This window comes from Gossypium raimondii, chromosome 11 (genome assembly GCF_025698545.1).
Source record: "Gossypium raimondii isolate GPD5lz chromosome 11, ASM2569854v1, whole genome shotgun sequence".
NCBI classification, from domain to species: domain Eukaryota; kingdom Viridiplantae; phylum Streptophyta; class Magnoliopsida; order Malvales; family Malvaceae; genus Gossypium; species Gossypium raimondii.
The window spans coordinates 44,360,721-44,376,388 of record NC_068575.1 but is presented as its reverse complement, the minus strand read 5'-3'; the positions used below and the strand labels follow the sequence as shown (position 1 = coordinate 44,376,388).

At 32.9% G+C, this 15,668-nt stretch overlaps 1 protein-coding gene across 1 annotated transcript; it reads right to left on the bottom strand.

Moving 5' to 3' along the window:
* Positions 1-943: 943 nt before the first annotated feature.
* LOC105803711 (calcium-dependent protein kinase 28) lies at positions 944-5,839 on the bottom strand. Its single transcript, XM_012636092.2, has 12 exons — positions 5,229-5,839; positions 4,489-4,619; positions 4,233-4,274; positions 3,987-4,098; positions 3,815-3,893; positions 3,085-3,254; positions 2,562-2,688; positions 2,339-2,454; positions 2,123-2,230; positions 1,976-2,038; positions 1,679-1,852; positions 944-1,467 (listed from the first exon to the last, which is right to left on the bottom strand). The coding sequence occupies exons 1-12, from the start codon at positions 5,604-5,606 to the stop codon at positions 1,303-1,305; spliced, it is 1,665 nt and encodes a 554-aa protein (XP_012491546.1). The 5' UTR covers positions 5,607-5,839; the 3' UTR covers positions 944-1,302.
* Between the last annotated feature and the right edge of the window lie 9,829 nt (positions 5,840-15,668).

Below are 15,668 nucleotides of genomic sequence, written 5' to 3'. Positions count from 1 at the left end.
AACCAACCAACCCTTTGCTTTGCTTTGCTTCTATTGGATGAGAACAACCAAGTTGATTGAAACTGCAGTTTTTAATTACTAGTCGTTTTAGGGTGAGTTTGGATGGGTGGTGCGTTTACCTGCGGTTAGTGTAAAAACAGCGGTAGCGGTGAGATTAGATACTGTAGCGTGATACAAAAAGTAAGCTAAACGCACCGCACCGCACCCAATCGCCCATCCAAACCCACCCTTAGTCACTTACGTTATAGTTTTGTTATGAAATGGTCATTCCGCCGTTAAAGATCTATTACCTCTCAAACGACAATCTGACGTAACAATTAAAATGAGTTTTAAATGGCAACCTAATTATCTAGGGCAAAAATGACTATGAAAATGGATCAATTAAAATGGAGACAAAAACTAAAAGAAAAAAGAGATCAAAGATTCTTTTTTTTTTTCAATTCAAAGATTAATATGATCCATTGATTTTGATTATTTTAGGAAACTAAATTAAAAATTTCCTTTAATTAATTTAGAAATTTCAATTTATTAAATTTATTTAATTAAAGAATAAATTAATTTATTTGACTGAACATCCACGTTAGCATTTAAAATTCATTTTAACTATTACGGGGAGATAACAGATTTTAACGACTTTCGTAACAAAACGATAATATAAGTAATTAAAATGTAACATTTCAAATATAAGTGATTAAAATATAACTTGAGGCAAACAAAAGTGACTATTTTAATAAGTTTTCTTAGTAGTTATTACCATTGCCTTTTTAAGCAGTTAAGCCTCACTTCCCAACCAGGTAGATAGCCCTGCATTGAATGGACTTCACACCTAATAAAGAAAGAGACTCTGCCCTCGTGAATGCCAACCACAATAATATCACAGTTGGACATGCAATTAGTGGCTGGCGCGGTTAAAATATGATACCATTTGGAGGGGCAAAACGGATGAGCGAATTTCGAATGCAGCATATATTCATTGATAAATGACAGGAGTCGCATGTTACAAATTGGGAGGGTACAAACAACTACCCAACTAAAGAAATATACACAGTATGACCATATACCTGCAGCTATCTCGCTACCACTACCAACATCAACTCTTACTATCAACACCTTGCAGATTCCATCCAACAAAACTCGAGTTTAAAAACCTTCTCTAGCATGCTGATGAAGACAGGTATATGGAGTCATGCTTGGGATCTGGTACGGATACAAGCAAGCACAAAATCTGGGAAAATCCTCTATATTCTCCTTGCTCTCTTTTTGTCTCTCCACTGATCAACCCTCGTAAACTTCTATTATAACCTATAACTTCCGAGAATTCCGCTGATCAGATGAACAAGGTACATTCCGTGAACTGATGCTTGCAGTTCGTAGAAGTCGGCGGAATTCTGAAAGGCTTATTTTTCCATCTTTATCAATGTCAGCCTCCTCAAGCAAAGGGTCAATGGAACCTCTTAAGCCCGTGTGCTGCAAACACGATTGCACAATGTGAATAAGAGAACATAATTTATTACACTAGTAACATTCTTCATTAAAAAGGTTGACATTGCAAGCAATTACATTGGCCTCTCGGGACACAACACAAGGGCACTCCACAAACACATGCATTCAATTTTGCAGGGATAAACACTTTTTCCTTTGTTTTTAGAAGAAAAATATCACCAAAAACAACACTTACCATTCTAAGTTCCTCTGGAGTTATAAACCCATCTCTATCTACATCAAATTTCTCAAAAGCAGCTTGCGAAAGCATCTGCCATTTATCAGAATCATGTTCTTCCATTTGATTCACATGTAGAGCTGCTGCAACAAACTCCTTGAAATCAACAAGCCCATCTGTGTTGCTATCAATCTGAGATCAGAGGAAATAAACACCTCCACAACAATCAAAACCACCGGAAAGAAAAACTAATTACGAAAGAAAGAGGAAAACAAAAAGTTACTTCCGGATGAAAAACATGAAACCTGTACTCACCGCTTGAAGAATCTCAAGGACACGTGGTTCCTTCATCTTCCAAGGAAGATCTTTAGCGAGGGCCTGCACAGCAACCATTTTTATCAGGACGAATACAAAGAAGCTCGGTGCAACCTAAAAGATGCTACATGTGAGAGAAATGCTTACCTGTCTCATCTCTTCAAGACTAATAGAACCATTCTTATCCACATCAATTGCATCAAACTGATCCCGAAGATCAGCTATCTCTTCTTCATTAAGTGTGCTAGCTAATGCCTATACAGTGATAATAATTATATTTAACATGATGAAAAATGGAGGGAATAACAGTCGTTTGTGACCATGAACAATCCACTAATATTTCAGGAAGACAAACTAGATTACCCTCAGAGCAAATTGCTTCAATCGACTATACTTCACAAATTGTCGCAGGTTGTTAAGGACAGAAATATCAACAGGAATATCAGACGCATTTCCTCCTTCTCTAACCCACCGGTGTGCTGGAGAAGCTAAAAACAATCAGATATTCTAGAAATAATAGCAAACTTTCCATCCAATTCCTTAGTGTTAAAAGCAATAATTTATGAAGAGAGATACAAACACATACATAGGGCCTGAGCAGCTGTCAGTCTGGCATGGGGATCCTTCACCAATAACTTCTTCACAAAATCTTTAGCACCATTACTAATTGTTGGCCATGGCTTACGACGAAAATCAGGCTTCTTCTTCAAAACCTGAGTTCATGGACATTTTGCACATGAATTCTCCAGAAAATATTAACATTAAATAAATCAATAAAGCCAGAAGAAAAAAAATCATTGACCCATATTATCAGTGGATTTCATAGGAAAAATCATAATTATTCAGAGCAAACAAAAGACAGATAAAGTAACTTGGAAGATAAACAAAATTTCCATATTTTTTCCTCGTAGACACATGCATAACAAGTGCATAAAGGATAATGAAGTGCATCAATCAGTCCATTGAAATGCCTCTAGTGCAGAAACAAACATAGTGCAAAAGTAATTTTCTATCTACATGTGATAATAAAAAAATGAGTGAATGAATGAAACCCATAAAATTCAATGAAAAAGATAAATCAAGATCCATGATTTGGAAAAGTACTACACCTCCTTAAATATGCCATCCTCGGTCTTATCCCAAAAGGGCCGCTTGCCACAAAGCAAAATGTAGGTAATTACACCAATACTCCAGACATCTGATTCAGGCCCTGACCTTCTCTTTAACACCTCAGGAGCAACATAGTAGGCACTGCCTACAATATCATGAAACCTCTTCCCTGCATTTAGTCAGTCATGGTTAAGGATTGCATGGGTTGGATATTTGTAGCATGAGTATAAACTAGGAAGCACGGACATGGCACAGGGTACAACACAATATGGACACAGTGATACCGCAAATTTTAAAAAAAACAAGGACATGATGCAGCAAGATATGAAAATTATTTACATTATATTTTAATACTAAAAGTTTTTAAAAAAATATATAATCAGTATATAACATTTTATATTACATAAATAAATTATTGGAATAGTTAAATTACATTGCAAATATCTTGGTAAATAGGCTGCATAGCCTTAAATATTGGATGTTAAATATGTTAAGACCAAATATTGGATACATGTTCCATCCTGTCCATGTCAAAAACAGGCACAAATCGATATGCAGGGGACATGGTGTGTCCGTGCTTGATAGATTCTAATATTAAAAAGTTGAAATGAATGTAACAGCTAGAGTAGGAAAAATTAAATAACACAGTAGATGGATCCTGGTTTTTTTTAATACATAGTTATTTCATGAGCAATGGCAAGATCTCTACACAAAGCAAATGCTACTTACCGGGTCTGATAAAGTCTGACAAGCCAAAATCCGTAGCCTTAAGCAGTGAGTCCTCTCTGGTTGACTTAAATAGGAAATTCTACAGTAAAGAAACATTGAGAGAACAATAAGCAAGTGGTAAGACTTTCTAAAGAAATTTTACATGTAAGCCATGTTATTGTAGTTCAGCAACCTCAGGTTTCATGTCACGATGCACCAAGCCATGCAAATGACACTCAGCGGCAACCTTGAGCATCTGCCGTACAACAACTGCTGCGTCTTTTTCACTATAACGACTGTCTTTTCTGAAAGAAAATGGTAAGAACATATTACTACGGGTTGTGACACTATTGAAACCATCAAGAGAAGTACTAATTATTATATTTGGACCGTAAATACAGTAAAAAAAAATGTCCCAAGATTAATTAAGCATCCTTACTTAGCCAATATCCGGTCCAGCAACTCTCCACCCTCACATAACCTAGCATCAAACACCACCGACAACGTGATATAATCAAGACATAGAAGGATTGATACAAAAGCACATAACCAAGGTCAAAGATGTGTCACCAGCTAAGGAAAAAAAAATACTTTTTTTCCAAAAGTAAACATCAGAAGACAAGAAAATTACATGATTAGAGAAAATGAGAACTCAAAGAACAGCCATAGAAGAAGACGATATTCATAAAACTTACTCCATAACAATGTATACATAAGAATCATCCTCAAACGCATTATAAAACTGAACCACATTCTCATGCCCTTTCAAGGCTTCCAATATTTTAACCTCTCGCTTGACATCCTCAACAGCCATTGGAAGAACCATCTGCACCCCACCACATAAGAAAAAGCAAAAGAGATATTAGAACTACCAAATTTTGAGTAGTTAATTGAGCGAAAAATACATCATCTTCCATTCAATATCTCTACGATGCTTCTATTGAATACACTGTCAGTTCAAACAGCAAGATATATTCGATTTCAGATGCAACTACTGTCTTTTAGCTCAACTATCATGACAGTTAAATCAATTGCTGTAAACTTGCTATAACAAAATGGCTATTACAAGATTGTCATACCAAGATCTTAAAACAGTAATAAGATTATCAAGCCGAAGAAGAAAGGATTCAAAACCCTCATAGCTCGACGAGGTTATTGCAGATAACCCACCTAATTTTACCACACTCAAGTCGATGGTGTTCCTAATTGAGACCAATCAGAAGGGGAAAAGAACAAACTCTCCACACTGGGTTACAAATCAGAGAAGGGAAACACTCCCATAACCATTAAGGAACCCAAAGTAGAAGAAAAAAAAATCCCACCTTGAATATAATAGACTACGGATATAGCCAAAAGGAAAAAGTGAATCAAAATAATCCCAAGAAGCCAGAAGCAGAAACAAGCAAAGGATGACAAAAACATTAAAAAAGAATACCTTATTTTTATCAATTTTCTTAACAGCAACACGATCCCCATTTGCCTTGTCGATGGCAACATAGGTGTAACCAAATTGTCCATGTCCCAACAATTTCCCAATGGTGTATCGCTGATCAAAATCTTTATGATACCCAAAATCAGTACGCTTCCCGCAGGGTATGATCCCGGTTTGTCTGGTCGAACTTGGCTTCCCTTTGACCTTTAAAGGCTGAGAACTCCTCACCTGCTGCCGCTGACCCTGTTGATTATTTGGCTTTCGAGACTCTTTCTTCTCATTGACCGTTACAGTGGTGGCAGAGGGTTGATGTTTGCGGTGGTGGGCGGCGGCGTTGCTGCTTGAGCCAATAACTTTGGTGGTGGAGAGACAGGCTCCCATGATGTTGTTAACAAAGAAGAAGAAGAAGAAGAAGAAGAAGAAGAAGATATGCTAAAGGAATGAGTTGTAGAGATAGAATCCCATAGGAAAAGAAGAAAGAAGAAAATAAATAAATAGTAAAGGGGTAAATGATTAAAAGCCCCCAAAACAAAGATAATGGCAATGAGAGAGGAAACAAGGTAGGAAGAAGGTAAGAAGGAGATGGTGGTGTAGCTGCTGCCTGCCAAGGCCATGCCATAGTCAAAAGCGCTTTTATTTTATTATTTTATGTTATGCTACATTGGTCTAATTTTGCTTTCAGTCTCTCAAGTCTTTATACATTAGAAAATGTTAATCTCAAGAACTTAATAAATTGATTTAATGAAATTTTAATAAGAAAAATGATCTGTGTGTTTGTTTCCCTCACCTAACTAGGCTGTTTTTAGTAGCTCAATTGTGGTTCTATATGAGGTTTGGATGCAACTTATACTTTTTATGGTGTTTTAAACTAATTAATTTTAATTATAAACCTATGTATTGGTAACTTAAAAGAAAACAATGTCTTGCACTCAATCTTTATACAAATTTCTTAAATAATAACTTTTAAGACAAATTAATTCAAGTTTTGTTTGGTAGGTAGACCAACAATCTCCCAATTCTCATTCTCCAGAAATTGTAAGTTTTAATTTGATATAATGGTAGAATTACTTTTTACTCCTTATTCTACCCCAAAAATGAATTTAATAACAGTAAATCTCATTTTGAATCTTTTATTTAATAATTTTAATATTATTGTTAGATCTTTTGAATTAAAAGTTAAATATAATTAATAAACTAGTTTTCTCAGACTATGTATAAACACAAATATATAAAATTTATTTTTATAATTTTATGATTGATATCATAAATAAATTTAAATCATTTTTTAATTTTATATATATTTTGTGATTTAATATTTTATTTGATAAAAATAATATCTTAAATTATTATATGTATATCAGATATATATATACATAATTTCTAAACATAGGTCAATCTTATAGTATATGTAAAAATTAAAATTATGCTAATAAGATATAAACTATAGGTAAAATAATTTTATTCAAATTAATTAATAATTAAAATTTTACTTTTAAGTGACAAATATGTGTTTAATTATATAATTTCAAACATTTTTACACACTAATTCTAAGTGTTTTATTTTTAAAAAAATATTTTAAGCAAGAAATATTTAAAATGAAAATTTATACTATTATAATATTTACTTAATTGAATATATGATTTTCAAAATATAAAATATTTTTAACTAAAAAGTAATAGGAATTTTGTTTTCTAAAAATTATTTTTTAACAGCCTAATGACTTAAACGAAAACTTTCAAATAGTTTAGTGACCATTTTGTAACTTTTTGAAGTTGGACGATTGAAACGTAAATTTGCTAATATTTTAATAACCTTGGCTTTTACCGTTAATAATTCTTAGGGTAAACTACACTTGTAGCCACCCAGTTATTGGTAAGTTCCTTTTTTGATCACCTAATTAAGAAAAGTTACAAAACGATCATCCAACTATTTGATTTTATCATTTTTGGTCACCGACCAATGCCATTAAATGACTAAAAAAAGGATGATGCAACAACTTTTAAAATTGGCATGATAGCAACTTTAACCTTAACATTATACATTATGTCAATTAGTTTTGATTCTAAAGAAATTAACCCTTAACATTTACACATCATGTAGTTTGATCTTTTTTGTAATTTTGTTTTTCTTTGTGACCTTTTCACTTAAAAGCTAAAAAAAACATAGTCAGCTAAATATGATTGAAAATATACCAAAAATGAAAACACACAAAAGTTCAATCCAATAATTTTCATCTTTTCACATTGTTTTAAATTTAACCCTCAATGTCACAATGAAAAGTAAAATTGCAAACAAAACCAAATTACACAATGTATAAAGGTTGAAGGTTAAAGTTACTATTATTCCAATTTTAAAAGTTGCTAAGTTAATGTTAAAGAGCAAAGTTGCTAAGTTACTATTAAGTTTTCATGATCAAGTGGTTTCCCAAGGGTGACAAGTTTGTCTGCTTTGGTCTTTATGGCTTGCATATAGTCAGTGACAGATTGTGATCCTTTGGAGATGTTTTTCAAGTTGTTTTTGATTTGTTTGAAACGTCCATAAGAAGGACAAGCATAAGTGTTGGCGAGGGTTTGCCACGTCATGAGATGTTTTTGATTGAGTAATGTGTGGCACAAGGTTGGGTGAAATTGTGCCCACCAATGCTCCAAACAGAAGTTTGTCTTGTCTCAGCCATGTCTGATATACAAGATTGGGGGAAATTGCGCTGCTAACGGTGATGGTAGCAGGTGGAGAGAGATGCGAATCGTCAATAAATTTGTGCAATCATAACCTATGAGGATGGATTCGATCTAGATTTTCCAAGAGAGATAATTGGTGGAGGTAAGTTCGATAGAGTTGTGGATGGTGGCCAAGGTTAGAGGATTGTTTGGCTTGTGAGTGTTTGGGAAGATAGCCTGAGTATTTCCAATTACTATTAGATAAGAGTTGATCGGATATTCAAGAAGAAGTGGTTAAAAGAAGATTTTTTTTTTTAAACAGGCAAGTGTAAGGACCAGAAACCTAAACTATTATGAGATACGTGCACTGATACCATAAAAAGTAAATTTTTCCCTTTCCCTTTGCAATTGATGGCCATGGGTTCTATATAAAAAGTATATCTTAGAGAATCTGCTCTGTTACATCAAATATAACTAAACTTAGGGAACAATAAAATAAAATAGTATAAAATAAAGCATCAATTATGTAATTTAAAATGTATTCTTATTAAATGTTCCGTTGATAATTTAATAGCAGGTGACTAAACAGAAAAAGTTGAATAATTAAATAATTATTTTGTAATTTTTATAATTGAATTACCAAAAAAGAAATTCATTGATAATTTGAGTGATTAACATTGTAATTTAATTTTGATAATTTAATGAGGGCATTTACTTATTTAATTATTGAGATAGTGTAGGATTGAAGTCATTTCATTAAACGTGTTGAAATAACGGTATATAGAGAGATAGATGGAGCCCCACTTTCAAAAGCTGTGAAAAAAACACACACAGAGGTCTTGGACTTTTCAACCATTTCACAATTTATCAAAAACGTGTCCAAATATCATCACTTCTCCAGTGTGAAACAAATCTTCGATTTTCCAGTTCTAAGTCTAAATTAATGCTAATATACTATTTATTATTAGAAATGGCAGATGATTGGATTTACTGTCTGTAAATTTATTATTCATAAATTAATTGGATTTACTGTCCATATTAACTATTATTATTCATTCAATATCAAAATTCCATTTCAATCTTTCTTAGATACCCAAATTTATAAATTTGTGTATTTAAATCCAATTCCTATTCAAACAATGGGTAAATTAGTAAAATATGTCAAAAAAATATATTCATTGGTAAAATAGGTTGATTTTCTTTTAAATTTAGGGAAATAAATTATTTTTTTGAGAAAAAATGTGAATGCATATTTAACTAAAGACGTTTTTTAATTATTACAAAAAAAAATGCGTCCGATCTATTTGGTCAATTAACTTTTTTGGGATGGAAGGGCGGAGGCCTTTGGTGTCCCCTCCAGTCAAGAATTGGGGCCTCATAGTCACTAGCCAATATGCTTTTCCTTTTCTCGCACGCCTTTCTTCGTTCATGGTTCGATATTCTGGTGTCCTAGGCGTAGAGGAACAACACCAATCCATCCCGAACTTGGTGGTTAAACTCTACTGCGGTGACGATACTGTAGGAGAGGTCCTGCGGCAAAATAGCTCGACGCCAGGATGATAAAAAGCTTAACACCTCTCATTCTTATTACTTTTTCATATTCGATCTATTTGGTCAATTAACTTTTTTTTCAACATATTCAGTTAATTTAACCTCAAATAATTAATACAAGTAATATTTATTCACATTTACTCTAGTTCGCAGAAGAACTCAAAACTACAATATCCAAATATATATATATATATATATGAAGAAACGAAATGGGGAATCGATAATGGTGCTTGGAAAGAGAATGGCAAAGCTTGGTTTGATGTTTGGGGGCGGTCAAGGATTCAGAAATAGTGAGAGTGAGGAGCTGGTAAGTGATGCAATCATACAGCCAGAAATGGACTGGAAAACGAAAGAAGATCTTAAAAAGTTGGTCAAACAATGCGCATGGACGTCTTATTTAAGCCTTGAATGCATATTCTACGTATTCCTGTTCCTATATTTTATCTGTACCAACTTCGGGGGAAGTTTCGGATAGTTTTCCCCTGGATATATCTCTCCCCCATTCATTTTAATTATATAATTGAGGCTGATTTATAGATGGTAGCCAGACGAATAACAAATGAACACGTATTATTTTTACTTAACATCTTCCTTAACTTTTATTTAAAAAATGTGCAAATATTCCTCTCTTGCTCAATTTTTCTGTGAGGATGAACAATCGTCTCCGTGCATATATTCTCTTTCATTTTCTATTTTCGAATTTCACATGTGAATGAGATATAAATCTCACGTCGCTAAATAATATATATATATATATATATATATATATATATTATATGAGTACACCTCACTTGAATGAAATTTTACTAAGTCAACCATTTTGATTAAAGAATAACTTATCAAATTGGTTGCGGGAAGCAACCTTGTCCAGAGACACCCTACTTCTAATGACACTTCCCCATTCACTTACATTACGTGTAGACCTCATCATATTCCATAATGATCTATTTAAGCCAATTTATGAACATAAGACTCTTCTTAGCCATTAAAAACACATATTCGAAATTCAACATGACTCATAAAACTATATCTTAACGGGATAATTCACTCAAATAGCCCATAAGTATAGCTTTAGAACCCATCGAGCAAGGACGATACGAATATACTAATTGTTACTTTGTTTAATCAATTGCTCAACTTTTTTTCCTTTACCAATTTCTACTGCTTTTCACACAATCACCATATGAACCATCATCAACCATCACTCTCATTTTTTATATCAACAATTGGTACAATTAGTGAAGATTGAGTATGGCTCAAGCCAACCCAGATACCCTTGCAAGCTGAGAACAAGAAGATTAGAGTCAGAACCGTCATCCCCATAACACTCAAATTCAGCAAAACCTCTCCATTAAGCTGCTTGCAAATCAACCATATGATCCTTATGGCCAGTAGCAACTAATTTATCTAAATTACTGGCCAACCAAATGTTACACTTTATATCATAATCAGTAGCCATTCCCACCTCCGTCCGGGATTCATCCTTACCTTACTCTAGAAGTGCAAACTATCCAAAATCATGAGGAATATCGTCCTTAGATGATTCATCCTCAATAACAGGCTGCTCTTTTAGAGAATCAAATAACACAAAATAGAAGGGAGTTCTTACTTCAACAACAATCTAACCCCAAAAGTGGTGATTGTGTACTTTCAAACCACTAAAAACAAATAAACATGGCACTAGAGATATACTTAAATGTAGTGATAAAAGATAATTTTCTTAATTGAGGTGATAAAAATATCAAATCAATTTAAAACTTTACATGCATAATAAATATAACTATATTGATAAATTCAACTGTCAAATTGTTAAATTATTACTCGTGTGTAAAACTAAATAATTTTATAGTATTGTAAGTGAATCCATCTTATATAACATGTAATATGTATCTTAGATAAATTTTTTAAATTCACTGTTTAATCCTTAATTGATAATATTTACTAGATTACAATATTAATTAATTCGGTATGACGGAAAGTGATCACTTTTCGTGGAATTTAATTAATTAGAAAGTGATTTCAATGTTTACTTTCTTTAAGATAACTTGAGAAAATTACTTTTCTAACATCTTCTATTTCAAGTGATTTTTTATGTACCCCAATTTTTCAACATTAACGTAGCTAGCTTGAATTGATGTATGTGAATGTTATAACATCGTAACCACATCTCTTTCTTGCCTCAATATAGTTAAGCTTCCCACTATCCTGTTTTTAATTTATATAAGGAGGTAAGGTAGACACGTTTCCAATGGATATGTATAATTTAGAATAGATACTCATTTAATTATTAAAATCTTAGTTAATTAATTGTAAATTAAATTTTATTAATATTAAAATTAAATCTATGATCATTTTTTAAATCAGGTATACATGTAAGTTAATATGTAGATTAATTACTTTTAAGTATTAAAATTTCCTAACATGTTGAATAAATATGAAATATGTGCAGACTTAGAAAATATCTGTTTTGCTCTAGCAAATGCGGCCATTTTTACTTGAAAAGAGAAATATGATCCAAAGTGGTTTTCAATTTCTATGGTGTATCCAATAATGAGTGGTAAAGGGGACCATCACAATTTATGCTCCTACCTTTTAAACACTTGGTGGGTAGCAAGTAAAATCTCCCATACCCCATCAACTGTAACTGAAAGAGAGATGTATGTATCTCCTCTTCCCTCACACAATTCACAATCTCTAGAGCTTTGAGGTTAAAAAAGGAGTGAAACTTCCAAAAGAAAAAGACCAAACATGTACTGGATAATGGACAGCTTGAAGTTGTTCTTCTTTGACCACCGTAGCATTAGAGCATGGGTGTTGAGGGTCTAGGCTAAGGCTTTTCACACCCAAGCCCATTGAAAATGTGGTAGAGAATCTCGCTCATATTATTAGTTTAATCGACTTAAGAAACTATACTAATGTCCACCAGGAACACTACAGTAATGATATACCTAACAGGCCATCTTTGTCTAGTCAAAAGAACAGAACCGCTGTTGTTTTGGTCGGGTTCATTCTCCAATGTCAGTTTCAGTTCCTAAGAAAAGTAAATATTAAAACTTAACATGTGATACTTCCTTTTGATTTTTCTTCACTCAAGTATCAAGTGACTAAACATATGACTTTTCTAGTCTACTTCACTTTTTTTCTTTTACTTGGTTCGATTTATATATATATATATATATTAATAATTGTATAAAGTGATTCAACTATCAAAATTGAACTAACAGTGAGTTTATATGGGTGGTGTATTTATCTATAATTAGTGTAAAATAACAGTGACGGTGGAATTAAATATTGTAGCGATATTATAGCATGAGACAAAGAGTAAACTAAATATACCGTAACCAATCATCCATCTAAACTCACCCTAAATCGAATTAATTTTATTATCAATATCGATTTTTTTATTTAGTACGATGGAGTTTTTCTATTTTATTTTTAAGATTTATCCATATAATTAAAAATTACTTTGTAATTCACAAATTATAATATTTATCACTATAGAAATGTGGGATTGAATTTGATTATAATACAAAAGAAAAAGGCAACAAATTGAGAAAAGAAATGTATGGTCGATTTTATTAAAATGTTATATTTTTATTAGGCATGCATTAGCTTTCGTATTTATTTATAATATTTCATATTTAAATTTCAATCCATTGATTGGATAAGTTGCATCGATAACAAAAGTTTTATGAATTTAATTAAAAGTTTAGAGGTGTTCATATGTCAAGTTTGATTGCGTTCAAGTATGATATTAATAAAATTTATGTTTTTCAAGTCCGATTTGAAATATAAGTCTAATTTTTTGTCCAAATCCACCATATTTGCAAAATATTAACTCAAGTTCATTTTAGACCCACCCATATTATTTTTAAATTATATTATTAATTTAATATTAATAATTTATATATTTTTATTTTCTCAAAATTTTTATATAGTTATTTTAATATTATTTTAATGTTTACATTATAGTAGTATTATATATTAGTATAGATTTATTTTTGTAATGTGTTTTAAATTACATAATATATAAAAATAACATAATGTAAAGTATTATAAACTTAAAACGGGTCATGTGTGTGATAGGAATACCTGAGCCATCACCAATCATGATTTCATCAGTGCCGCTATAAGGTTCGTGAAGGGCAAGATTTTGAAGACCAGTTGTAATATGATTAATGGCACTACTATCCAATAGCCAAGAGTCATGTGCAAGGGAAGATGTAGCAATATGAGCTTGAGCTTGCCAAGGAGGAGGTGCACGGATGGGATAAGCATTGCTAGGTGGTGGTGGTGGTGGTGGTGGTGGTGGGGGTGGAGAAGCATGGGGAAATTGGTTACGAAAGGTGGGACACTGAGAAAGAACATGTCCTTGAGCACGACACCATTGACACTTGCCAAGAAAAGGTCAGCGAGGTTGAGAAGTAGGTCGATTGGGTGGATTAGGAACTGATTGATATGGCCAATTTAGAATTGGCCTGAATAGACGAAAAGTTGGAGTTCGTGGGTTAGAGCGGGTATTGGCGAGGTGGGCAGAGGCTGGTAATGGTAGGGAGGGTGAGATGGTGTGCGGGGATAGCTCCTTGTGAATGAGCTTTTCATAGAGTTTATCAAAGGTGATTGGAGTATCTCTGCTGTTGACTGCATCAATGACAGATTGGTAGGGGTCATCAAGGCCTTCCAAGACTTTTCCAATTAAATCTTTATGATCAAGGGGCTTGCCAAGAGTAGCAAGTTCATCAGCTTTGGTTTTGATGGCTTGCATATAGTCAGTGACAAATTTTGACCCTTTGGTGATATTCTTCAAGTTGTCTTTGAGCTGTTTGATATGGCCTCGGGAGGGACGAGCATAGGTGTTGGCGAGGATACGCCAAGCATCATGAGATGTTGTGGATTGGGTAATAAGCGGCACAAGATTAGTTGAGATCGTGCCGACAAGTACTCCAAATAAAAGCTTGTCCTGCCTTAACCACGTTTGATATGTAGGATTGGGAGAGGGTGTATTGTTGTCGATGATGGTGGTGGGAGGGGATGGATAAGAACCATCAATAAATTTGTAGAGATCATAGCCAATGAGGATGGATTCTATCTGAGTTTTCCAGGAGAGATAATTACTTGAGGTAAGTTTTATGGAGTTGTGGAAGGTGACCAAGGTGAGAGGATGTTCTTGGTCTTGAGTGTTTGGGAGGGTAGCTTGAGTGTTTCCAGTGGCCATGAGTAGAACTGTGATCAAAAATTGAGGAAGAGGTAAAGGAGGTTTTTGTTGGGAAAAAAAAACCTAAATCTCGTATGAGAGTGGCTGTGATACCATGAAGAGACAACTTGGTTTTGGAATGTTTTCACTTATTTTATTTTCATTGATTGATATGAGTTTATATACAAAAGACATGCTAAGAAATCTACTAAAAATAACAGATGTGGACTTATTCTTAAGGAAAACAAATCGCTAAAAATCAGGAATGTAAACAATAAAATCCTAAAGAAATACAAATACTTGAGAGTGCAACTTTATATTCTTATTAGTTCCTTCATATAAGAAATCATGAGTATCCTCTTTTAGCAGCATATAATATACTATGGTGGAATTAGGAAAAGAACTACTTAGTTTAGCTTTCCTATTGCCGTTTTTGCCAAACAATCGATTACAATGTTACTTCCTCGCAAGACATGCCTAAACTTCACTTAACAATCCTTACTACAACATTCATATTTTATTAATAAATTAAACACCAACATAAAATTTACAAATTATTTAAATAACTTTTAATGGAAACTAAATTCTCTCAAAGGCAATGTTTTCACTTATTTTATTTTCATTGATTGATATGAGTTTATATACAAAAGACATGCTAAGAAATCTACTAAAATAACGATGTGGACTTATTCTTAAGGAAAACAAATCGCTAAAAATCGGGAATGTAAACAATAAAATCCTAAAGAAATACAAATACTTGAGAGTGCAACTTTATATTCTTATTAGTTCCTTCATATAAGAAATCATGAGTATCCTCTTTTAGCAACATAATATACTATGGTGGAATTAGGAAAAGAACTACTTAGTTTAGCTTTCCTATTGCCGTTTTTGCCAAACAATCAGTTACAATGTTACTTCCTCGCAAGACATGCCTAAACTTCACTTAACAATCCTTACTACAACATTCATATTTTATTAATAAATTAAACACCAACATAAAAATTTACAAATTATTTAAATAACTTTTAATGGAAACTAAA

Excerpts from the sequence above, each read along its gene's own strand:
- LOC105803711 (XM_012636092.2), bottom strand. The coding sequence starts at position 5,606 with ATGGGAGCCTGTCTCTCCACCACCAAAGTTATTGGCTCAAGCAGCAAC. Across the intron at positions 4,620-5,228 it reads AGAAAATTGATAAAAATAAG|ATGGTTCTTCCAATGGCTGT; the intron begins GTATTCTTTTTT and ends GGTGGGGTGCAG. Across the intron at positions 2,231-2,338 it reads TGAAGCAATTTGCTCTGAGG|GCATTAGCTAGCACACTTAA; the intron begins GTAATCTAGTTT and ends ATCACTGTATAG.